The sequence below is a fragment of the Setaria italica genome, chromosome V, assembly GCF_000263155.2.
Source record: "Setaria italica strain Yugu1 chromosome V, Setaria_italica_v2.0, whole genome shotgun sequence".
NCBI lineage: Eukaryota > Viridiplantae > Streptophyta > Magnoliopsida > Poales > Poaceae > Setaria > Setaria italica.
In genome coordinates this window covers 33,043,479-33,069,079 of record NC_028454.1, presented here as the reverse complement: position 1 = coordinate 33,069,079, position 25,601 = coordinate 33,043,479, and the positions used below count along the sequence as shown (strand labels likewise).

At 43.7% G+C, this 25,601-nt stretch overlaps 2 protein-coding genes across 2 annotated transcripts; one reads left to right on the top strand and one right to left on the bottom strand.

Moving 5' to 3' along the window:
* Nucleotides 1–3,121: 3,121 nt before the first annotated feature.
* Nucleotides 3,122–3,873, top strand: LOC101757336. The gene is made up of 2 exons (XM_004972033.2): nt 3,122–3,205; nt 3,328–3,873. Exon 2 carries the CDS (start codon nt 3,330–3,332, stop codon nt 3,813–3,815), a length of 486 nt encoding a protein of 161 aa, XP_004972090.1. The 5' UTR covers nt 3,122–3,205; nt 3,328–3,329; the 3' UTR covers nt 3,816–3,873.
* A 3,881-nt stretch (nt 3,874–7,754) lies between these two features.
* LOC101774211 (aldehyde oxidase GLOX) lies at nt 7,755–9,966 on the bottom strand. The gene is made up of 3 exons (XM_004969471.1): nt 9,424–9,966; nt 9,163–9,323; nt 7,755–9,054 (listed from the first exon to the last, which is right to left on the bottom strand). Exons 1-3 carry the CDS (start codon nt 9,964–9,966, stop codon nt 7,884–7,886), a joined length of 1,875 nt encoding a protein of 624 aa, XP_004969528.1. The 3' UTR covers nt 7,755–7,883.
* Nucleotides 9,967–25,601: the final 15,635 nt, after the last annotated feature.

Here is a 25,601-nt window from a genome sequence, read left to right as displayed (position 1 = left end):
CGCCGCCATGACCACAGAGGAAACATGTGCTAGAGTGGTCTGTATGACAGACGAGGAAGAAAGATCGTGTCGCGGGTTTTCAGGGTTGAAAATGTTCAAGGAAAACTTGCAAGCCGCCCCAAACCAACTGCCTGATACTGTACGCTGCTAGGGCATAGCGCCACATTAGTTAACCTAGTCCAGGAAGAAACTGCAACAATCCTGGACGCACATCGTGCAGCTAGATTACGCCGGGTCAGCACATAATTTACTTGGTCTATCTACTTTCCCTTCCACCGGGAAGGATCCGAAGCTATCTGGAATTCCAGACACGGGAGGGCAATAAAATTAGTCAAGATCAGTGAACCACACGTACTAGCGGCGCCGCCGCAGGAGAGTGGGGGTTTGCAGAAGCGTGGGAGGAGATGGCGTGGATCGGATTGAGGGGAGGACCGGAGGAGCAGTTGGTGCCGTGGTAGCTCACTGATTCCACATGCTGTCTCAAAGAAGGCCGCTTTGACTGGAACAGGCGCCTGATCGGAGGAGATTTAGGTGCGGGGAGGCTAGAGCATTAGGTAAACCAACCTTCACCCAGGAGTGGAACGGATGGATCCATCATCCATCCCTCGTTACCGAGCACCACCGCGGCACTGCTACGCAAGCAATGCAATTCCTGCACCACCCATAAAAGAAAATCATTCGACGCCACGGACGGCTCTTCTTCTTCTGAAATGATATATTTTCGAGTGAATGCGTATTGAATTAAACGCGGGGTTTTAAGAGGATATTCATGTTCAATTACGCGAACTGAAGGGATATTCATCAGAATGGGCCCAGCCCATGGCCCATGCCTAAACTGGGTTTGCTGCTAATATTGACGGCCTAGTCTTAAGTGCGGGCCGGATTTCTTCCTATTCAAAAAGAAAGCGTGAATTGGGCCACCAGCATGTTCCTCCTTGCCTCGTCCAAGAAGGAAAGGTATCGTGCTTTCGAAAAAGCAAAAAGAAGAAAAAGGTATATTTGCCCCGTTCAAAAAGGTGTGGTCCGACAGAAAAGATCCATATCGAGTGGAGCTTATTTGCATTGGCCCACCTTGGCGTAATAACAACTTCTGTGTTTCTCGAGTGTCCGCCACTCGATTTTAGATGACGTCAGATCTTCATCTAATGGACTGTGCTTCTTCTTCCACCTCCAGCATAAGCTAATGCTTCGCGCATCTCATTGGAAAGTATCTATCGCGGCTCGGTACTCTGGTGAAATCCTACCGTGTCTACGGCAGGAGCGAAAGTATGTAAAACCTAGTGGGGGATGCTGCACCCACAAAGAAAATAAAAAAAAATGCGGTTATTTGGATCAAATTTTCATCATAAATGAACCACAACTGTTCAAGTTCAAGTTGATGCACCCATAAAATAGACATAACCCTCCTCCTAATTTGCCCTACCTTCGCCAGCAACCTCCTCTCATAGTCGCATCATACATGGCCTATTTCTATTCTATCCAGCGATTGTCCTCCACTGCCCTTGTTAGCAAATAGCAACATCACCTCTGCCATAAGTGGACATCTCACTAAGCCCGCCGCCTCCCTCCACAAGAAACTCTCCCCCCTGAAACTTGAAATCCTAACCTTTACCGCACCGAGAGTCATTGGAGTCGGGAGAGAGGACCGGGACGAGGAAGATAAGCTCTCAGATGCAGCAATGTCCATTCGTGCAAGGATAAAAATCAGGTGCTGGAACTTTGAAGCACCCATTGCTAGTTAGGATCTAAAAAAAATCATATCTGGAGTATATGTATATTACGTGCATCAAGACGACAGGTTTGTTTGCTTTACTGATTTCTGAGATGTCTTGTACGATTCCAAGCGGCATATATAGCGCCGGCGTTTTTGTGCTTTGATAATCATGTGTCCCAAATGGGCTTTTCAAAAGAGTGCTTCTCTCCATCATCAAGCTAGGAGCAGCGTGATCATCCTTCGGCCATGAAAACAGCCCACCCCATCTTTCCCTTGATTGTCTGTCTGCTGCCTCGCCTCGCCAGAATGAAGGCGGCCTGCTTGTTTATGTTTTGTCTTCTCCCACAGCAACGCCGGCTTTTCTTTCATGGTGCCTCTGTTCATGTGGTGCTAAAGCTCTTTAATTCAGGGGCAACACAGTAGTACACTGTACAGCGCACGCAACGTGAAAACTGCAAAGTCATAGCGATCGATTCGAAGAGCACAGTGCGCGTCACACTTTTTCCAGCTCGAAGAGGCCGGTCGGCTTATTAGCTAGGCGTGTTTTTCGGCGAGCGTGGCTCCGGCCGGCTCGGTGCAAATCCCCTGCCCGGCTGCCCCCCCGGCGCCGAGGCCACGCGGTCGCGGGAGGCTCCCCTCGCCCCGGCCCCCGGGCGCGCACTACACGCCGCGGTCGTGTGCACGCGCGACCCCGAATTCCGGGTCGTGAGGCCGACGTGCAGCAAGCGCTTTGGTAAACACGAGCCGCGCTCTGCTTTTCGCCGTCACGGCCCCATGCACGCCATTGCCATCCACTAATCATCATCATTACACAGATGACTTGTGTTGGATAACCATCCGCTGAGAAAAAAGAAAGAAAGAAAGCTTTTAGCCACATTGGAACTTGCCTAAGAGGCCAAGACCGAGAACAACTTCGGACTCGACGATTGCTGCGTGAGTGAGTAAGCATAATCTGTGAAGGTTGTACTAGTAGACCAGTAGATGCTGGTACGTGGTACACAGGACGGACGGCATCGGTTCCTCCTCTTCATCACCAACGAAATGCACGTGTGTCTCTGTTTGCCTTGCCGGTTAACCGAAGACCAATCCTATCAAACACAGCGCCGAACGCTTTTGTTGCAATTGCAAACTAGCAACACCCTTTCGACAAAGAGTGTTTGTCTGGGCATTTGTGGTAGGGCCTTGTCTTCGCGCTCCTGGGGAGTCCTGACCGAGCGGAAAGCCCCTTGACAGGGAGCATGTTTGCCGGAAGCTACGAGCCGTAGCATCCTGACAACATTACCGGGCCTTAACCTCAGTGTTGCCACGCCGATAGAACGGCGATTTTTCTATCACAAATGCTTGTTTACGAGGCTAGGGGCAGGTCAAATGATCACCGGCTCGGGGCTAGCTCTATTTATAGGGGCCTCATCTTAGCTTGGCATAAACACAGAGCAGAACACTGCACTTCTGCACCCACACAAACGTAGAGTACTAGACGCTGACGGACAGGTAATCAGATATCCTATCCATTAGTATTTTCTCCATCATGCTTTTTTCCTTTCCTTCTTCGACCATAGTCTTGTACTGAGTACTGACCTCGTCATCTTTTCACATTCCTTCTTGCACGGCAGGAATGGAATCTGCCGTGCAGTTGCCGCGGTACGTCGTCTTCGACCTCTCGGCCGGCGCCGGCCTCCGGTGCTTCAGCGCCGCTCCGGCCGTGGAGCACGTCGGCGTTCCGTTCCGCACCCAGACTCTGGGCTTGGAGACGCTTCACCGGACACGGCTTTCTCGCGCCGACGACCTCGCCGCTCACCGGCCGATCGAGCAAGCTGGCACGGCGATGAACAGCTGCGATCGTGTTCAGATCAGTGATCCCGACACCGTGTCGGACGCGGGCACGTCGGGTGTTCAGGCTGCCGAGGAGTCCGAGGACGAAGCGGATAGCTTCGATGAGCTGTTCTTCCAAGAGGGCTTTGCGAGGAAGATCGATGCGTTGGCTCAGCTAGTGGGTATGGAGGGCGCCTACAAGCCAGCGGCTGTGCTGGGTGAGGTTGTCAGGGTGCTCCAGGCGGCCGATAGGAGGAAGTGTTCTTTACGTGCAAATACGGCTGTTTGATGTGTACCTATTACCGAACAATGCTTGATATAAATAGTTTTTCTTTGTTTTGCTTCTCCACATGGCGAATCAGCGAATGCATGGAGTGTCTGCTAAAGTTGCGCCGTGCTTTTTCTATTTCTTATGTTTTTAAAGAGTGTCGCAAAGGTCGCAATATTTTCCATTTTCAAAAAAACAATGTTTTTAAAGAGTTAAATTTCTCGTCCTTTTTCTCCCCAAAGGCACAGTTGGTTGCTCTAGTCATTATTAAGAGTTCAAGACTAAGCAAGCCAGATTCGCAATGATAACTTTACAATCGACTGCTTCTTCCTAACCTCCCGGTCGATCCACGTGCTTGGCGCCAGCTGCTCCAACCCCCACACGTGCCCCCCATTTCTTATCTCTTCGCCTCTTTCCATTTTATTTTTCTGCATAATCCTCTCTCCTCCATCCATTCCTGTTCAAATCCAAGAAGCGGAGGGCGGCAGTAGGAGGCAACGCACTGGCCTGCGGGAGGGCAGCGAGCAGCGACCAGCGGTGCGAGGTCCGGCGAGGGCGGTGAACTAGCGCCAGCCCGCAGGACCAACGTTATCAGGGCCAGCAGGAGGCTCTATCCTCCCATCGAGCAGTAGGAGGAGGCGCCCATCGTCCTCCTGTCAAGCGAGCGGCGGCGTGCCGAATCGAGGGGCCTCCCGGTGGGCGAGCGGCCACGCCCGAGCGAGGGGCTTCCCGGTGAACAGTTGTTCTACGGTCAAATCCCCCGACGAGCGGTGGCACGTGGTAGGCTCCCGATGACAGGGCGGGCTCCACGTGGGAACCGGCGGATCCCGATTTTTTTTACCTTTTCTTTTGGATTTTGTTGCACATTTTTTTTCTACAGGTTGGTACATTTTAGCTCAAAAACTTTTGTTCTGAAATATTTTTGGAAAAAACTTTCTCTAAAATTTTCGTGAATGATTTTGTTGAGAAAAGTTTTCAGATATTTTTCTGCATTTCTAAAAGTTTGTAAAGAAGTTTTTTTAGAAAATTTTTGTTAATATTTTTTGAAGAAATTTTCAAAACTCCTCCGTTGTATGAAAAGTTTTCTTCCAAACACATGTTTCAAAAAAAATTCATGCAGAAAGTTATGCAAATACTTTTTTGAATAATTTTCATAAAAGGAAATTTGGAGAGGAGACATGTGGGACTTGCCAAATAGGGGGTGTTGGGAATCGACCGGTAGGAGGCGTCCTACCGGGCGCTCGCAAACACTATTCCCCCAGCCAGATTGTCAGAATCATGTAGGCATGCATGTTTTAAATTTTAGATTGTTGGATTCCATAAGCATCAACTATAATGGTAGTCATAAATTACTCCTTTCGTTTCGTTTCAAATTATAAATCGTTTTAGCTTTTTTAAGTATATAGTTTTTACTATGTATTTAGACATAACAAAAATTATGAACCTAGAAAAGACAGAACAACTTATAGTTTGGAACGGAGGGAGTAATATATAGTGAGCTGGTGACATAGTCAGTAAAAGATCAAATCTAACTATAGTAAATATATGATGAGATTGTAACATATGCAACAATATGTTGGCCTGCGGTGGAACAAGGAAACAAGTGTTTATGCGTGATTTTGATGTGATATATTAAAAAATAAATAATAAACCATATCAAATTGGATGAAGAAATATTTTCTATAAAAATTAAAAATTATTGTTCTCAATGAGATCTACAATTTTATAATTGACAACTTTTAAATTTATATTTATTTATGATTTCAAATATGCATGCAAAGATTTAACCAACAAGGGTAAAAAAAAGAACAAAACTCCTTCAGGAGCTGCCATAGGTTCGAATCCTGAAAACCACACTGCATGTATAGGCCTCCGGGTCTAGAAAGCTTGTTGGCATCCAAATTCTGGTTTTTGAAAAAAAAAATTCTAAACTTGTGTCCCAAGTGATATGATTTTCTTTTGTCATGACTAACAATCCATGGTAAAAGTGTCTCATTATGCGCATCAAATGAGAAATGAGCAGTTAGTACTGCCATGGTGAGAAGCTATTGTATTGAAAATTATTTAGAAATTAAACTCCTAGCTAATAATTAAAATTGATTACCTACTACTCTCTTATTTTTTTCAATACGTCAACATAATACTTATATAGATATGTACCTATCTTTGTCCAGTTGTAATTAATTTTTAATTAATAATTACTCTATGCACTTTTTCATCCATATTCATACTTTTTTCCATTTTGTATCGCACCTCCAATCCTCCGTACATTATGTTTAGCATACAAATCAATATTTTTCATCGATTCCTCACATACATGTATAAATGGTCTAAATGGTGACACTCATTAGTGTATATACTTTAACTTAGTATTTTTATATTAATAATGATATAAATAGATAATTTGAATCATATATTAGTTTATTTTTTGACATTTCTATATGATGCACATGAAGATAATTAGATTAAAATTTAGATGTTTAATTTAGGTTATTTTTAATAACAACTTACATGGGTAATATAGATAAAATTTTAGAATGATATTTTAAGTTATACTTTATAATGATATGTATTAGTAAATTGGATGAAGATTATAGAGTTACTTTAGATTATTTTTTATAATAGCTGAGCTTGGTAATTTAGATATAGGTTTAGAGCTTATTTTTTTAATATTTTCATAATGTTAGTGGTGGGTAACTTTTTAGAAAATACAATATATCAATGGCTATGATTATTACAGTTTACAGGATTGGTGTTTGATGTTTTTAATTTTTATGAGAATTTATCTCTTTTTTCTAGCTTGTCTCGTGCGAACTAATGCGGAGTCTCCAATGGAAAACAATAGGACTACATTGCTAAAAAATATTACCATACACAATACTTATATAGATATATACTTATTATCTTCATCCAATTGTGATAGATTTTAGTTAGTAATTACTCTATAATATTTTCATCCACATTTATAATCTTTAACTTTTCACTTTGCATCGCAGGTATGCGCTTGAATGAATTTGTTTAATGAACCCTAAGTTTGTGATACAATTTTAACATAGAAATCTATATTCTCATCACTTCCTCTATATCTTTATAGATGGTGACACATCATGTGTATAGACCTTAATTATTATATCATATACCAATAGTGCAAGATATAGATGATTTAGAATCAATTATTGTTGTATATTTTTAATTAAGGTTTGATTCAAATGCAGTGTTATCATGTTATTTTTAATAATGGCGTGTGTGGGTAATATAGATGCAAATTTAACGGGTTACTTTATATTTTTAAGTAATAGTGGTAGGCAATTTGGTTGCAAATTAGGGGGTTATTTTAAATATTGTTTATAATGGCATAAGTGGGTAATTTTGATGAAGATTAGGGGGTTACTTTAGTTTATTTTATATAATAGCAAAGGTGGGTAATTTATATATAGATTTAGGAGGTTACTTTAGGCTATTTTCATAATGGCATAGGTGGGTAATTTTTTAGAAAATATAATAGATCCAATGGCTATGATGATTTGAATCTATGGTCGGATGTTTTGTTTTTTTGTGAGAATTTCTAGGATTTCTCTCTTTTTCTAGAGTGTCCACCTAGAAATCCTATGTGGTTTCACCTAAAGGCTTTAAAAGGAACCTCCAATTAGTAATAGTAAGATAGATAGATAGATAGATAGATAGATAAAGGATTTGGCTGATAATTCGGTGTAAAGATACAAATTTACTCGTCATGATTGAAATCCATCGTTAAAAATGTGATTGTATAATGTATACTAACAACAGGTACAAGACTAACGCCTACTAATAATCGGACGTTATATTTTGCCACTTTGGATCGGTTGATCATTTGAGTTTGATCCACATCCTATGCTACTAAACATATATTTTGCCCCCAAAACATTAGGGAGTACCTTACCATGTGATGCAAAATTGACGGAGAAAACAAACTAAAAATCGATGAACAGGGCCACAGGCCCCCACTGCCATTCTGGCTCCTACTATGCATGCGTTCCGCGCGACTACTCCGGGGGACACGTTTCCTCGTGTCAAACGCGATGGACATACTTCTCCGGCCGGGTCGCCTTCTCAATTGTGTACCTTCACCCACACGGCCTTGCTCGGCACCCCCTGCGCCATGACGTACAGCAGGTAGTACCCCGGCGGCGCGAGCTCCGGCTTCCCCGGCGCGCCGACGGTGATCGTGTACCTGTTCGGCCCTTTGGGCACGAAGGCCGTGACGGACAGCACCAGCAGCCGCTGGTTCATGGAGAAGCCGTGCGTCGTGAAGGGCGGCGCGTACATGGTCACCTTCATGTCGGTCTCGGCTACGGGCAGCGCGGGCGTCGTGAACTGGAGCGTGAACTGGGACCCGTACGCCATCCCGCCGCCGGGGACGGTCGCCGCGTCGATCACGGGCCGGTTGTGGGCGCGCCCCGCGGCGAGGTACGGCGGCGTGAACCGCTCGACGCGCACCTCGGTGGGGAAGTCGACGCCGCTGAAGTTGTAGGCGGAGTTGGTGTTGCTGCCGGCCACGAGCACGGTGGCGTCGGGCAGCACCGCGCTGGTGGCGTGGTACATGCGCGCGATGGCTGTCGCAGCCAGCGCGCGGAACCGCTTCCCCCGCGGCTGCCGCGGCGAGTACAGGAGCGGGGTCAGCACCGGCTGCCTGGCGAAGCCCCAGCCGGAGCACCCCCTGGCGGCGCCGTTCAGCATGAGGAGGTCGCCGGTGGGGAGGATCAGCAGGTCGCCCATGGTGCGGGCCACGGGCATCTGGTCGATCGCCCACCGGGCGTCGGGCTTCAGCGGGTTGATGCGCGCGCAGTCCTTGAGCGCGGGGTTGAAGGTGTTGGTCTCCCCGAGCTTGAAGGCGTTCTTGGGGGTGCCGCCACAGACGATGACTTCGGGGCTGAGCACGTCGCCGCGGCGGAGGTCGAGGGGGAGGAGCGCGGACATGCCGGAGGCGGGGTAGTTCCTGCCCCCGCCGGGGAGGACGGGGAGCTCGCGGACGACCTGGCCGTTCCGGTAGTCGAACACGACGGAGCGGTCGTTGGCGAAGATGAAGAGGGTCCCGTCGGTGAGGAGGTGGACGAACGGGTACAGGTTGTTCTCCACGTCGTCGGTGGTGTCGCGGAGTATCTGGAGGGGGTTGGCCTGGGTGTTCGCCTGGCCCTCCGCTGGGACGAACTCGTAGCTGAACGCGCGCCGGCCACCGAGCACGATGGAGCGGCCGTCCGGGAGGATCTGCTGCGTCCCGTACCTGCTCATGCACGCATTAAGCACGCATGTCGCTGTGTAAGTTAATCGTAATCCTAATTTGCGAGGTGAACTAATCACGTGCTGTCAGTATATGATGAATGTGCGTCACCATCTTCCTTCGGCCAGGCTCGCCGGGAACTCCCTCCAGTCGCAGTTGCCGCACGGGCTCAGGTACCGCACCACCTTCTCGCCCTCGAAGTAGCCGCCGGTCTGCACGAGGTTGCCCTCTGCGTCGAGCGCGCCCGACGAGCACCACACGTCCGTTAAGATCTGCATGCAGCACGGCCCCAATGGTGAATGGTCATCGTCGCGGATCGTGACAGTGTCCTTGGAACCAAACCCGGCAGGAAAGCCACCACCGGCCACCAACCTTTAGGGCCCTGACCCCGCCGGTGGCGTAATCGAACTCGACGGCGTGCGCGGCGCAGTCCTGGGCGCCCTGCTGCTTGCTCCGGAGGTCGAGGCGGCAGTTCCCCTTGGGCAGCCTCAGCAGCGAGGGCCCCGTGGTGACGGTGTCGAACATGATGGCCCTGTCGTTCCGCATGATCACCATGTGCATCGCCGACACGCCGGCGTTCTCGGTGATGGTGGACCACGCGCCGGCGTTGCCCGCAGTGTGGTCGTCGACGGGGATCGTGATCGTGTCCTGCCCCGCCGCGGTGGGCGCGGACCGGGCGGGCACCTTCATGAGCCCGCTCTGGCTCACCGGCGCCGCGATGAGGCTCTGCTGGTCGCTGGCCCGGGGCACAACGTTCTCCTCCTGCTGCCCCTGGTTCGCGTTGTGGAAGTAGTCGTGCTCGTTGCGGGGCCGGAAGATGTTGAGGAACTCGCTGACGCTGTGCGCCTCGGCGCCCGCGGCGGCGAGGGCCAGGAGCGCGGCGGAGAGGACGGCGGCGCGGAGGAGGGGCCCCATTGTTGTTGTCGGAGAGGATCGACGAGAGAGGATGCTCCGCTGCCCCGCCCCGAGTCGTTTCCCGGCCTCCTACAAGCTAGAAGGAGGAGGGCCTCGTTGCATGCTCGCCTATGCTCGTCGCGAGCTTTTCTAATTGTATATATGGTGGGTGTGTGCTCGTGTGGGTACGGAGAAGCATGAGTAACGGGCGTTCAAATATAGCTAGATGTGTTTTGTGGTTCGCGCGAACTCTAGTCCACTCTAAAGACGACCAACAACTTGAAAATGGATGGACCGGGACAATGGGCGACCCACACTGCAGTTGCGAGCCAACTTGTTCATTCGGTGAAATCCAACACATAAAACAAGCCACCACGTTTATCATCGAGAGAGTCTAGACCTTAATCAAAAAAGAAGAAGAATATGAACCATTAGATTATATGATGATCTAATGGTTTAAACTAGCCTAAAGTGTATATGAGTAATACACTTTACCTCTAACAAGGTAAGACACGAATCAAATCTGGACCATTGGTGATATATAGAAAATAGAAAAAAAAACTCAATTAGAAAATAAAGAAAAAGAACCGTGCGGCAAGGCTTCCTAAAATGGTGGCGTTAGTTTCTAAACACATTGCATGCATGCATTTGAGGGGCCCTCCATACATTAGTATATAATAGCAACTCCAAAAGGCCGCTAATCTTACCCCCAATACTTTTTTTTAGGAAAAAAGGAGAAAAAACGAACTCCAACAGTCCACCCAAACCTTCCCCAATTTTTTAGCAACACTAAAAAACAGCATACCACCGCGTATATTTTAGCGTTGGCATTCCTCCCCCAATCCTGATTCCCGCACGCTCGCGCGTCCCTTTCGATGGGCCCAATACGATGACGTGGTCTGTTTTAAAATATTGGGGGCTATTTATTAGCGATCTGCTGTGGATTGATATGTTTTTGGGGGAAATTTTTTTTAAAGAACCCCAATATATAGTTTTGGGGAAGAATTTTTTGGAGTACTCTTGGAGTTGCTCGTCGATATTAACTTTTTGGAAAAAAAATCGTTGATATTTATGGTGTGTGAAAATACGCACAGCGTACTGGTCAAGCATGTTAATGGATTTTGTTATTTGTATATGCGGTTTCTAATGTTTCTAAACATTTGATGTCGTGTCCAAGCTATATCAAGTTCACGATATAGCTTTCCCTGTCTCTTAAATCGTGCATCGTGATCATTAGATGCCATATAAACCCTTCACGCACACATATAATTCAACAATTACTACCCTAAACAATCAAACATGTATCAATAAAATATTCATATGTATATTGCAACTATTATTATATTTATTTTAAAAATATTTCACGTTAAACTGCTAACGTCTTGCCTTATTAGCATTAAGGGACGTACCAATGACAACTATGCCTATTAGTATTAGGATTTAATAAGGAAACAATTTGAGATTTTCGGGACAAAAGCTGAACCAAAAAAAACTGGCACCCTCCATGCAAATACAACTTGAGAAGATCATGTTTGCCTCTTCCCCACGCGAACGTGGACAACACACGATCACTAAACATGAACAGAAACATGCGTGGGTATACAGCAGCAGGCGGGCAAGCGGATATATTGACACTGTACAAAGACATGATGTCACGGATGTGAAGAGTACAGGGATAAATCAAAACGGTGGTGCCGAGTAGAGACATATGGAGGAGCTATTGGTAATGTGAGATTGGTACGCTCGTACTGTTGCCGTTGAGCTCATTTCGTATGTACTCCCTCCATTTCAAATTGTAGGTTATTTTAGTTTTTTTATTCATAAATATTATTATGCATCTAGATATAGTGTATCTCTAGGTGCATAATAATATTTATAAATCTAAAAAAGTTAAAATAACATATAATTTGGAATGGAGGGAGTAGAAGGGAGAGGGCACCCAATTGGGGCTAATGCCGATGGATCAGCGAGACACCACCTTGCATAGGTACATGCTCCACATGCATCTTGACTCCCTCGCTCCCTCCAAGGTGATAGGAATACAACACACATTTGAAATGTTCATGTGTGAAATAATTAGCAAGAAAGACATCACCAGTGATTGTGTTGAAATGTTGCGTTGCTAGAGTCGGAGAAAATGCTACAAGAGGATGTGCGAGGTAATGGTGCACATCAGTGAGGTAGATGAAAGCCCAAAAGAGAAACGGAAGAAGAAATCGATTTTTTTTCTATAATCAAATAAGAGTATATCAAATACATATAAGCAAATACCAAAGGTCTTAGAAAAAGACTAAAAATCAATATATAGTTAAATTTCCGTAAGTATTGGCAATAAAAAAGATCTAAAAATGACATAATTAATATTTATAATAACTAAATTGTAGATTAAGGGTAGGAAAATAAGACTGTTCCTTTTTAAAAAAGAAAATATTTCTGGCCTCTGTAACCGCATATAGTCAAGTTTTACAGCATTCTCAGCTCAAAGGATGATGAAAAAAGGAAACATATGTATGCATATAAAGAGAAAAAGGAAAAATAAGACTGTATATCAAATACTAGGAAAGAAAATGGACACCGGCGATTAACAGGAAGATTCTTATAAGTACATATTTAAGTGTAACATAATCTCTACTTTCAGTGTTTTGCTCTTAATTTCTCTATCTTTCAAATTGAAGTGCACTAATTACACCTGATCAGCTAGGAGTACGTGGAAACATTATCATAAAAGGTATATGCAACTATGATAAATTATTAAGAAACTAGAAAGTATTTAGTGATTGGTTGAAAATTAAACAATGTCTTATCTAAATAATTCTATAAAGATAAAACTAAAAATCTAGCCATACTATTTGCGCAGACCACCTTGCTAGTTAAGATTATTGCTAGTTAAGATTATGGAAACGCTAGCTAAGGTTGAACCCATTTTCGAAAAAAACAAAATTTAGAACGACCAGTGAGCGCACGGTGGTGGAAGAACATGAAACGAAGCTGGTGATGTGTCCATGTAGGATTGTAGGCCCACTTTTTAAACCGGACATAATTTCTTGGGCTGTAGGTTCTCGAAGCTCGCAATGTAACGCCCACACCAGGTCTTTGAGCACCTAAAACCTATTCGGCCCAAAGCAACGCATAAGTGCTGGCCCGATTAGGCCCAGTAAGCGTGACGGCTGCCATTTCCATCCCCAACCTCCCCGTCGCGCCGTCTCGGCGTCTCGCCCCGCCGCCGGCGTGCCGTGCGACTGCGGCGCAGGCTATCAGTCCGCTCCGCGGTAGGCCTCGATCCGCCCGTGCCCCCATCGCGATCACGGCGGCGCACGCGCGACCATCGTCCACCTTGCGCGGGAGCGGCACGTCGGCGGCGGCGCCCGCCAGAGGGGGACCGGGGACGTGGGTGGCGCCGATCCAATCGAGCACACGGTGAGTGTGTTGTTGCGGCGGAGTGCGGCTGACATGCTCACCGCCGCTCAGAAGTACCCACGGTTCGCACGCTAGCTTTATATATGCTGTTTCCATGAAAAAAAAAATATGACGTAGCATTTGTCGCTACGGGAAAAGCACCATCATTATCAGTTGGGAATCACTCTTTAGCACAACGGTGCTGGTAGCTCGGTACTAAAGAAGTTTAATTTTTAGTACCGGTTATTTCAACCGGTACTTTAGGCTCTTCGGTACGGTTGGTCTCCCCGAACTGTACTGATTATCATTAATTTTATTTCTTTTCTCATTTTCCTTTCTGTTTCTTTATTCTATATTCGTATTTCATATTTGTTTTCCTTTACGTATACTAGTTCTAATACGCTAATATATAAAGTCATATTTATCTTTAATATTACATGTGAGATATTATATATATATAGACATATTGTGCATACATATATATGTATAATATCACATTGCCTCAACTTTCCAAGTTCAACATTTCGTATCTATTATTCTGAACCCGAGTTCTGATGGTGATGTAGATTTGATCCATCATTATGAAACCCCCCGTTGGATTTACTATCTCGTCCAGAAGAAATCCACAGAGTTGTCCGTGTCGAGGACTCTTTGCTTCTCGTACATCATCTGTGTCATTGGCAAAGGTTATTATATATATAGTAGATCGGTAGGTTTGCACAATTAACACTAATTTATTATTAAGAATTTTGTATACATATGGTTAACTCGTAGTTGGTCATACGCTTCGGACCTACAAAGCCATGGATAAACTCACATACGTAGTATCCGCATAAATTATTACCTGGCTCCTGTCTCCAACACTATATATATGGAAAAAAGATATGAAATATTTTTTGTGTTCAAGGAAGTGTCACGAGATGTGATAATTCAACACATACCAGGAAATCAGCCCTCCAATAAAATTCCTCCTTGAATTCACCCACGTGATTTCGACAAAATCGAGCCCATACTTTGTTCAGAACGTCTATGTGGTCTTTGTATTCAACTTTTGGTTTCCTAAAAGATACCAAGACATATACAAAGTTCATATCAGGCACGACAACAATGAGTATCCAATGGAAGCTATACAACCAAATTAAAGCTAGTTAGTCTTATATTTAATTGCTAGTTCAAAAAAGAAAGAGATGGAAAACATGCTCACTTGAAAACTTCTTGTAATGTTGCTTGTCTTGGAACTTATATATATTCTTCAATGTCCGATTTGGTTTATCTCTTAGAATTGACTTGTTTACAACATCGGAGTCCATGAAGCCTAGGTTATAATATTTTTTCCTCCGACAAGTTTGAATCTCTATCCTGCATGATACAAAATCGAATAGGAGTTAAGACATCGCACAATGACTAGAGTGGGGAATTTGAAGTTAGAGCAAATTAAAGACTTACAGAACCCAGGAACTGATGAGTAACTCGTTAAGTGCGTCTTGATTGTATAGGTAATACAGTTCCTCCAGCAGCACATTTATGATATCTTCTCCACGGAAATAATGTTGATCTCCAATCCAAACTTTGAGCACGAAAAAACCATCGACTGAAGCCTCCATGTACCATTGGTGCAACTTGTACATCTTCGTTGGGAGACGGTCCACCAACTGTGACTACACAAGCGGTTTCCCATACTCATATTTCCATTTAGCAGATCCAGGGTACTTTGGGATGTCATCCTCCCCTTGAAGTTGAGCTGCAGTGAGATTTGTATCTTTGGCGAATTGTAGCAGATTCTTATCAAACTCAGAAAGCACCTGGAGCGGGGCAACCGATTGGTTGGATTGGGTTCCGAGTTCTGGAATAGTTGAACCACTTTTCTTCCTCTTCTGAGAAGCCTTTGTTATTTGTCTGTCGTAGTCAGATAGAGGTGGTTTCTCTGGTTGTTTTATTCGCTCCACCTCCATGATTCTAATGAAAGCTCGAATTTTACCCTTATCAACTAGTGGATCTTTCTTTGGCTTCTTCCTTGCGAAGAAAGCTTTTACCTCAACATGAGTTCCTCATCTATCATATCACATGGATACTTGGGATCTGGTTGCTTCTCCTTCTGCTTTTTCTGCTTCTTCATAGCCGCAGTAGGCGGAGCTGAAGGTATCTTTCGCCGTGTAGCCATGCTCATAGCAGGGGGAGATGGACTCATTCTAGGATTCCTATTTGGTAGTGGACTCATGCTAGGATCCTTATCTGGTAATGGAGAGGGTGTCCTGGCAAATGGCGTAGGTGATATTGCCTTTGAGCTTTGAGAAGATGATCCCAAGATCGGGGGATTCGGCTGCGTAATCCTTATGTAGCGCTTGGGCCATAGAATCCAACCATGGATGGTTTCTCCTAGATTCTTTTCCCCATCACCTCCAGAGATCTCTAGTTCCATGTCATCCCAATCCTCGACCACTCGATCCACCCCAACTTTGGCATAATCGCGAGCTGGAATCTCCACGCCGTGAAGTGTTTGGGCTTGCGTCAGTTGCTCAGCCACACCATAAGCCATCACGATGAGCCTTTTTTTCACAGTAGTAACAAGCTCACAAGGGACTCTTCCAATGATGTCGTCCACGGGGTGGCATTGGTTGTCCTCAAGTATATCAAAAGATCCTCCAGCTGGAGCTTCCGTGGAAGCAACACTGCTTCAACGCTGAGAGGGGCTTACGTCGACATGTGCCCCTGATGCTGCAGCTGCTACTTGTTCACTAGCTTGTTTGCTAGGAGTTAGCGCCACACGCCGGTCGATTGCTTCCCACATTCTTACTTCTTTCAAAGCTACGTGTTCCTGCAACTCTTGCAGCTGTCGTGATTGTTCGGCCTTACTTCTTTGGTGACTTCTGTATGAATCAATATGCTCACGAAAGGCAAACTTACACAGAATTACTCCTTTGCCTCGACAACATCCAGAGTGTTCGGGATTACCAAGTGTCATAGTCAGCTCGTCCTTTTCTCGATCAAGCATGAAACATCCATCGGCCGTTGCCTTTATTAAGTCAACAAGCCTCGTAGCCGCTTCTCTTAATTCTTGGCCGAACACAAATGATCCATCTTTGGGATTGAGTGTGCCGCCATGAGCATAATACCAATTCTTTGCTCGCTCCTGCCATTCCAGAGTCTAAGGTACTATTCCCTTAGCAATTATGTCATCTTCCATCCTCTGCTATTTCATGATCCCCGACTTGTAACCTCCTATCCCAAGACGATGAAAGTATTTCTTCTTGTGAGCATTGTCGGTGTTGGTCTGAGTTGTCTTAGCGCTCTTTTCTGACTGCTTGAATTGTACAAAGGAATCCTAGTGATCTTCTAACTTTGGATGCTTTGTGAAATCTGGTGTAAGCCCCCTCTTTATGTACTCTTTGTTCAGGTTTTTCTTGTACGTCTGAAAAGCAATTCCACCCTTCTTGAAGTCCCAATCTTTCACTTTGTCTTCATCTACACCTTCAAACATGAAGTTTTCTTTTAACTATTCCCATATCATTTCCTTCTCTCAGTCAGGTACCGTGCTTATGGGGACCGTGCTTGTGGAACTGACGTTGTCATTGATCTTAGGATTTTTCCAATGCTGAAAGCTTATTGGGATGTTATTTCTGACAAGAAACCCAATTTGATGCACCAATTTAGTCTTAGCATTCGCAGGAGCAATTGGTTCACCATCTTCAACAATTTCCGTGATGATGATATGGCCCTCTAACTTCTTCTTCTTGCCTCGTTTCCGTTTAGGCCTGCTGCTCGATCCAGATGGCTGAAACATGACAAGCACTATTAATTCCCAGTAATCTTGATAAGTAGAGAATTCAAATAATTTTTACGTATAATAATTGCTATACCTCGCCTTGTTGCCCATCGTTGCCTCCCTCGGCAATTTTGTTGCTCCTCATTGCCTTCCTCGGCAATTGGTTTCTCCTCGTTGCCATCACCAGACATGTTGAGGTAGATGTCAGTCTGGCTGTGATCGACCTCTTCGTTTGGTTGATTGTTTGTGCCACCTTCGGCAATCAACTGCACTATGTATTCCTCGGCCATTCGGGCCTGCTCTTCCTCTGATCGTGCCATTGTAACTCGTATAATATAAAAGGAATTATTCTAATAAATAGTAGGATTCAATCTAAGAATGACTAGAACTTATACAATTTTGTTACAATAAATGATTACCAAAATGAATGACTAATACTTGTACATTTTCAAAAAGAATGAAACACTTATACAATTGCTAATATTTATACATTTAGTAACAATAAATGAATACACTTATACAATTTGTTACAATATAAACGAGTAATATAATATAAAAGGAATTATTCTCAGAATGACTAGAAATTCCACAATTTTGTTAGGATAAATGACTACCAACAATATTTACAGTCAAATGCTAGAAAATGACAAAAAAAAGAATGAAACAATTATACCTTAATTAACTACAAAAATATATGGTTCAGGATGCCAACACTAATAGAACTACAAATATTTGATCCATCATAGGTAACTACATATTTGTTAGAATAAATAACTACCAACAATATTTACAACGAATTGCTAGAAAATGACAGCAAAAATAGCATGAAACACTTGTACAATAATTGACTACAGAAATATTTACAGTGAATTGCAAATTTCAAAAAGTATCAAACAAATTTTGACTTATTTTTATACATTTTAAAGAATTAACATGATTTTCTATAATTTCTTGCTACTTCAAGAATTAAACAGTTTTTCCTATAATTTCTAGCTATTTTCTGATACTACAAAAATAAAAAGAAAAATAGCATAATTATATTATTTTTTTTAAGTTATATATTGACAAGATTTTTTTTCTAAATTAACATGATTTCCAACACTTATACAAATTTCCTACAATTTCTATATAATTTCCTACAATTTCTAGATAATTTCCTACAAATTTTCTACAATTTCTAATGCAGCAGAAATTTTTTAAAAAATGACGTCACAGCCGGCCGCGGGCTTACGTCAGCAGGAAGCCGAGCCCGCGGCCGGCCGCGCGTCTACTCGCACGCGTGGAGGGGCCAGTAAGGCGCGGCACTGGAGAGGCCCGCGGCGACGGTCAACAACGGGGGCAACGATGGGGCCCGAGTGGTGACGAGGGTGGCAACGGGGGCCGGGCGCGGTGACGACATACGGGGGTGGCAACGGCGAGGGCGGCGGGGACCCGAGAGGCGGCGACGTGCGAGGGTGACGGTGGCCGTGGACCCAAGGGCGGCGACGTACAGGGTTGGCGGCGGGACAAGGCGACGATCGGAGGGGACGGCGGTGACAGGGCGAGGCGGGGACCGGAGGGGGCGGCAGCGACGGGACCGGGCGACGACGGGGGTGACGCAGCGGGACGGCGATGGCAACGGGGGGTAAGGCGGCGGCGGCGGATCGGGCGAGGAGGACGTGCTGGTGAGGGAAATGCGCCTAAGTGTTGAGGGAGAAGAAGGGGCACCGGCCTTAACCCCCTAGTATCGGGAAAAGGGGGACCCGGTAGTAAAGTCCCCCCCTTTAGTACCGGATGTTTCCCCCACCCGGTACTAAAGGGTGTTCCACGAGCGCGAAACGAGAAGACCCCTTTAGTACCGGGTGTTGCCCCCATCCGGTACTAAACGAGTTGCATAGTCCTGTTTTTTCAGTTTCTCGCCCAAACACCTTTTTGTTTTCTTTCTTTTACAATTGCTATTGCATTAATTTATTGCCTAGTAAATCATATAACATTCATAAAAATTGAAAAAATAATTTGGTAGCTTCATGTTTATTAGGTATACACTATAAAAATATCAGATGCGATCAAATATCAAATATGGTAAAGTTATTAATTTTAACTTAGTAATAGGTTATAATGGTCATAATACTTATGTTAACTTTAAAATTCGAAAAAATAGATATTTTGACCATGCAAAAATTTAGAAGAATAGTGCATGTAGTGTTATTAACATGTTTACCATGACTTAATCATATACTTATTTTTATTTAATTGTACATAAATTTATTGTTTAATATTTAATGGTGCTAAAAAAAATCAAAATATTTAATATTTTAACCATGCAAAAATCAGTTCTTGTTTAATAAGGTGAGATTTTTGCAAATAGTATTGTTAATAAACCCAACGGATATATGACATATCATTACAATACGTTATTGCATTAATTCCTTTGTTGATAACCAAAAACACAACATAATAGTTCAAATACATTATGCAACATCATCTAAATGGAACGTTAATAACCCTCCTCTTGAAAAACGTTCCTTGGTTGTGATCGCGGCGTAAGTATGGAGCGTCCTCGTTGGCTAACATGATGCTTGGGTCAACCTCGACTGAAAATGGAGGAAGATCATTGAACTGATCATAATCTTCTGAAATATCAATCTTGTCCTCAACTTGGTGCTTTGGCTGGTAATCTGACTTATTAGCAACCTTCCTTATTGGTTTGCTTGACATATCCTTCATGTAGAAAACTTGAATCACATCACCGGCTAGGATGAATGGTTCGTCTCTGTATCCAATCTTGTTGAGGTGCACTATTGCCATCCCATAGTTGTCTGTCGTTACGCATCCTCCAGTAAGTTTCACCCATTGGCATCGAAACAGACGGATTTTAAAAGGTCCATAGTCAAGTTCTCATATCTTCTCAATGACACCATAGTATTTGTCTTTTTTTCCATTGTTGTCTATTGCATCTATACAAACACCACTATAACCTTGTTTTCCTTTGGTTGTTCCATTGTAATCCAGGCCACAGTCTTCCTTTGGTTTGAGGACCGTACAATAGCCCTGTGCTCCTCTATATATGGAGCGACCAGAGATGATTGTTGCAGGATCGTGAAGTGTGATTTACAAAATGTATCCTCATCGATGTTCATCCAAGCTTTCCTCCCTAGTGTGCCATTTCCCTTCGGTCTCCCCTCATGGCATCATACAGGAACTCCAATCGAACTCAGGTTGTCAATAAAGTTAACACAAAACTCAATGACCTCCTCTATTCCATATCCCTTTGCAAAGCTTCCTTTCGGACGGGCACGGTTACAAACATACTTCTTCAGAACTGCCATAAACCTCGCAAAAGAAACATATTGTGTAGAAATACAGCATCGAGAACAAAAATCTCTTCAACAAGGTGGACTAGAAGGTGGGTCATGATATTAAAGAAGGAAGGTGGAAAGATCATCTCAAAGCTGACCAGGCATTGCACCACCTCATTCTGTAGCTTTAGTAGATTGTTTAGTTGGATTGCCTTTTGAGAAATCATATTGAGAAATGCACATAGTTTCATGATTGCCATTCTCACATTCTCTAATAGAATACCCCTAAGTGCAACAGGCAGCAATTATGTCATCAGGACATGGTAGTCATGGGCCTTTTGATTTATGCACTTCTTCTGTTTAAAATTTATTATTACCTATATATTCGAGGAGTAGCCCGATGGGACCTTGATACTATTTAAGCACTCAAACATGCTTTCCTTCTCTTTTTTGCTGAGAGTGTAACTGGTCGGATGCAAGTAATGTCCATCATCTCTCTTTTTCGAATGTAGGCCATCTAGTTGTTTCATACGTTTTAGGTCCCGACGTGTTTCAATTGTATCCTTTGCTTTTCCATATGTACCTAGGAAGCTAAGCACGTTCACGCAAAGATTTTTCATCAAGTGCATCACATCAATTGCATTACAAATCTGAACGACTTCCCAATAAGGTAGCTCCCAAAATATAGACTTCTTCTTCACATGGGTGCATGTCCATCCTCGTCGTTTGGAACAGGTTGGCTACCAGACCCCTTGCCAAAGACTACCCTCACATTCTTTATCATAGAAAATACATGTTTACCATTATGGTGAACGGGCTTAGTACATTTTTCTTCCTACCCTTCAAATGCTTCCCTTTCTTTCTTAACGAGTGCTTAGCAGGAAGAAATCGATGATGGCCTGTATAAACGACCTTTCTACAATGTTTCAAATACATACTGCAATTATCATCTAAACAGTGTGTGCATGCTCGAAATCCCCCGTTTGACTATTCGGACAAATTACCAAGCGTCGACCAATCATTGATGGTTACGAACAACAATGCTCGTAGATTAAAAGTCTTCTTTTTGTCCTCATCCCACACATATACACCTTCTTTCTTCCATAACAATAGAAGTTCATCAACCAACGGTCTTAGCTAAACATCAATATTGTTGCCAGGTTGTTTTGGACCTTAGATAATTATCGGCATCATAATGAACTTCCGCTTAATGCATATCCAGGGCGGAAGGTTGAACATACATAAGGTCACAGGCCAAGTGTTATAATCACTACTGAACTCACCGAATGGATTGAATCCATCTGTACTTAAACCAAACCGTATATTCCTTGCATCCTTTTCAAACTCGGGAAATTCTCTATCAACTGTTTTCCATTGGCAGATATCAGCGAGGTGTCTGATCATATCACCTTCCTTACATTTTTCTTTGTGCCAACGCATCAACTTTGCATGCGCCTTATTTCTGAACAAACGTTTCAACCATGGTACTACAGGAAAATACCACATTACCTTCGTAGGAACTTTCTTCTTGATGGATTACCCCTTAACATCACCAGGGTCATCTCGCCTGGTTTTATAACGTAGCGCTTCGCACACATGACAAGCCTCCAATTTCTCTTATTCCTCACCATGATAGAGGATACAGTCATTAGAATATGCATGTATCTTTTGTACCTCCAAACCTAGAGGGAAAACAACCTTTTTTGCTTCGTACGTTGAGGATGGCAATTCGTTCCCCTCAAGAAACATGTTCTTTATGATTCTCATTAACTCATCAAAACCCTTCTCAGAAACTCCATTTTTTGCGTTCCATTGTAGTATTTTTAGTGTGGTACCCAACTTTTTTGCCCCTGTATCTGGGTACAACAATTTCTTATGATCATCTAACATATGCTCGACCTTTTTTAACTCCTTCACATTCTCGCAGTCTTCCTTTACATATCACAACACCTGACCTAGATCATCAATAGGACCTTCTGCCTTGCTCATCTCTTCTTCAGCCTCACCCATTAGAGCATCTGCAAAGGCACCTCCTTGAATCCAGTCAGGAATGTTGCCATCTTCTTCTTCATCATCATCATCTATCATAACTCCTCTTTCCCCGTGCTTGGTCCAAATAAAATAGTTAGGCATGAATACACAACTGTATATGTGGGCATGAATAGTCTTTCTAGATGAGCAATCCTTCTCATTTTTGCAATTTCTACATGGACAACAAATGAAACTAGACGGCGGTTTGTTGTATTCTGTCTAATCGAGAAAACCATGCAAGCCATTAATGTACTCCATGGAACATTTGTGTGCGTTGTACATCCATTTTCGATCCATCTACAAAGTATTACCGAACAAAAGATATTCTGATCATCCATACAATTATAAATGAAACATAAAAAACATGAAACAAATACCATTAAATTGAAATATTGCTGAAAGTTTACATAGAAATATAAAAATTTAAATTTCAGACCCAAACAACATGATACACTACGATAAACTCAAATGTTGCTAAAAGTTTATATAGAAATACACAAATTTAAATTTCAGACCCAAACAACATGATACACTACGGCAAACAATCCACTAAGTACAATCTTGGACGATTTTAACTATCCTTGGGCGGCGAAGATGAAGGTTTCGCTGACCCAGCCTCATCGTATGGTTTATTTGTGCCTCCCACAGCGGTAATACTAAGTGGACCTGAAACACCCAGGACTGGCGGTGGAGCATAACGACCACCAAAAGGGGATCCCTGACTCGCCGCAACAGCATCTTCATGAGATCTTTGCAAATAATGAAGCATTGATTTCTCCCACGTGCGCATTTTCTTCGGCTGATCATGAGGGCCAACTATGATTTTCCCCTTATCGCGAGAGGAACGACGATCGCTCCCACCATCACCACTACCTCCAGTAGCAGAAGTCATCTCTATGTACCATAATTTATTTAGCTCATATTTGCAAATGACTAAACTATGAATGAATTATATATTTTTCCCACAATTTACTTAGCTCAAACATAACATACAAATGAAATTTTTCTCTATTGTAGCTTATTCTAAAAATGAAATGTTGCTGAAAGTTTAGAGAGAAATAGAAAAATTTAAATTTCAGACCCAAACAACATGATACACTACGACAAACTCAAATGTTGATGTCACATATCACATGCTGGCTCTGGTCTAACAACGGTAGTGACTTTCTACAATATGTGAAAAGAATGCGTTGTAAAAAATAGCTAGGGGATAGAGCCTTGTGGGGGAAGTGTTGGAGGGCTGAGAGCTCGGAGATGCAAAAGCTTGTGGCTTGGAGCGGGTTACTGGGGTGGTGCGTATTTGTAGGCCGGATCGGAGAGGAGTACTGGACTAGTAGCTCAAATATAACATACAGATAAAAATTACGTACCTCTATTTCATCTTATTACCTCTATGATTTGCCAAATATATTTATCTCATATTTAAAAAATACTAAACTATGACATTATTTCTCTAACCTCATATCAATATCTTTGACTAATACGAAATCATGTTAATTCTTTTTTTTATTTGTGCAGTATATGAATTAGCTAGAAATTTTTGGAAAAATATTGAATTAGCTAGAGAATATAGAAAAAATATTGAATTAGCAAGAAATTAACATTATTTCCTACAATTTGATGATGTAATTGCTAAATTAACATGATGTAATTTTCACTTATTTTTATACATTTCTAAGAATTAACATGATTTTATATAGATTCTAGCTACTTCAAGAATTTTTTTCTATCTTAACATTATTTCCTACAATTTGTGCCTCCTGTAACGGTAGTACTAAGTGTTAACCTATGCTACTAGCCTACTAGGAGGAGGGAAGCGTTCCCAGTGCGCGGTGGGACGGAACGAAGCCAACCGCAACGAGATTCCAAACCTTGGACTGCGGCCGCGTCAAGCATCGTCTCACCGTGGATGCGCGAGCATGATCGTTCGGTCCGTCATGTCCAGGTGAGCTCGCTCGCGTGGCGCAGCACCCCGCGCTTGGCTGCCGCCGCTGCGGCGTGCCTCCGTTCCTCTCTCTAGCCGTCTCGTTCCCCTCCCCACCACCAACTCTCTTGGCGTGCGTGCGGTGCGTGGAGGGGTGCGGCCTCGTGTCTCCCACGTCGACCGCCGGTCGGTGGCGGTTCCTTGGTTCACGTTTCCTCCTCCATGTTGCCTCATCTCCTCCTCTGTACACGCGTGCTGCCTCATGGTCCCGTGTGGCCGACACCGGCGGAGGAGTACTAAGTTAACATTATTTCCTACAATTTCCTATACAAAATGGTGCATATATTTAAAAAAATCACAAATATGAACTCTAAATAACACATTGATATAAATGAAAATTTTCTCCATTGTATCTTATTCTAAAAATCACAAATTACTCTAGCTCTAAAGCATAAAACTTACTATACTAACCATGTATCAAGGGAGGATGAAGTTTCTAACGTTTAAAACACTTGAATGAGTGAAATCTCCACGAAATGGTCTTCAATCCGGCAGCACCTCCCCTATGGCGCCATGGATAGGGTGAAGCTCGAGCTATGGTGAATGGCTCGGGCAGGAGGAAGAAGGAGGCGGATTTATAGGAGGAAATTTAGTACCGGTTGAAGACACCAACCGGTACTAAAGGGTCCACATTAGTACCAGTACTGGGTGGGGTGGCACATTAGTACCGGGTTGGGGCCTCAACCGGTACTAATGTGCCCCCACATTAGTACCGGTTGGTGCTCTCAACTGGAACTAAGAGGAGGTGGTGCATTAGTACCGGTTGGGGGCACCAACAGGTACTAAAGGGCCTCACGGGTGGCTCCTCGGGGACTATCCGTTAGGTACGGTACTAATGTAACCGGTATTGAGTCTCGAAACGAATGCTCAGTTTTCCAATAGTGTGTGTTTTTCTTTCCGACGCCATCATGTAGTTTTTTTGCTTGTATATGTTCATATACGTACGACCTGCTTAAGATATGCGTATACATCCATGAAGCGGAGGGAGGTAGGAGGCTAGCAAAAACTCCTGCATCGACCCATGAGATGTACGCGTAGCATTCTAGCACCCTTTGAGCAGGGGCGACACCATCAGATGTGTACTATTAGGTTAGGTACCTAAGCTTTAAGAATAATCAATCTATCTGTTTTAGTTTGGTTTGGCCCCTCCTCAATATAGATGCAAGCTCCAGGGCTAAAAAAAACTCCATTCATTTTCACAGTT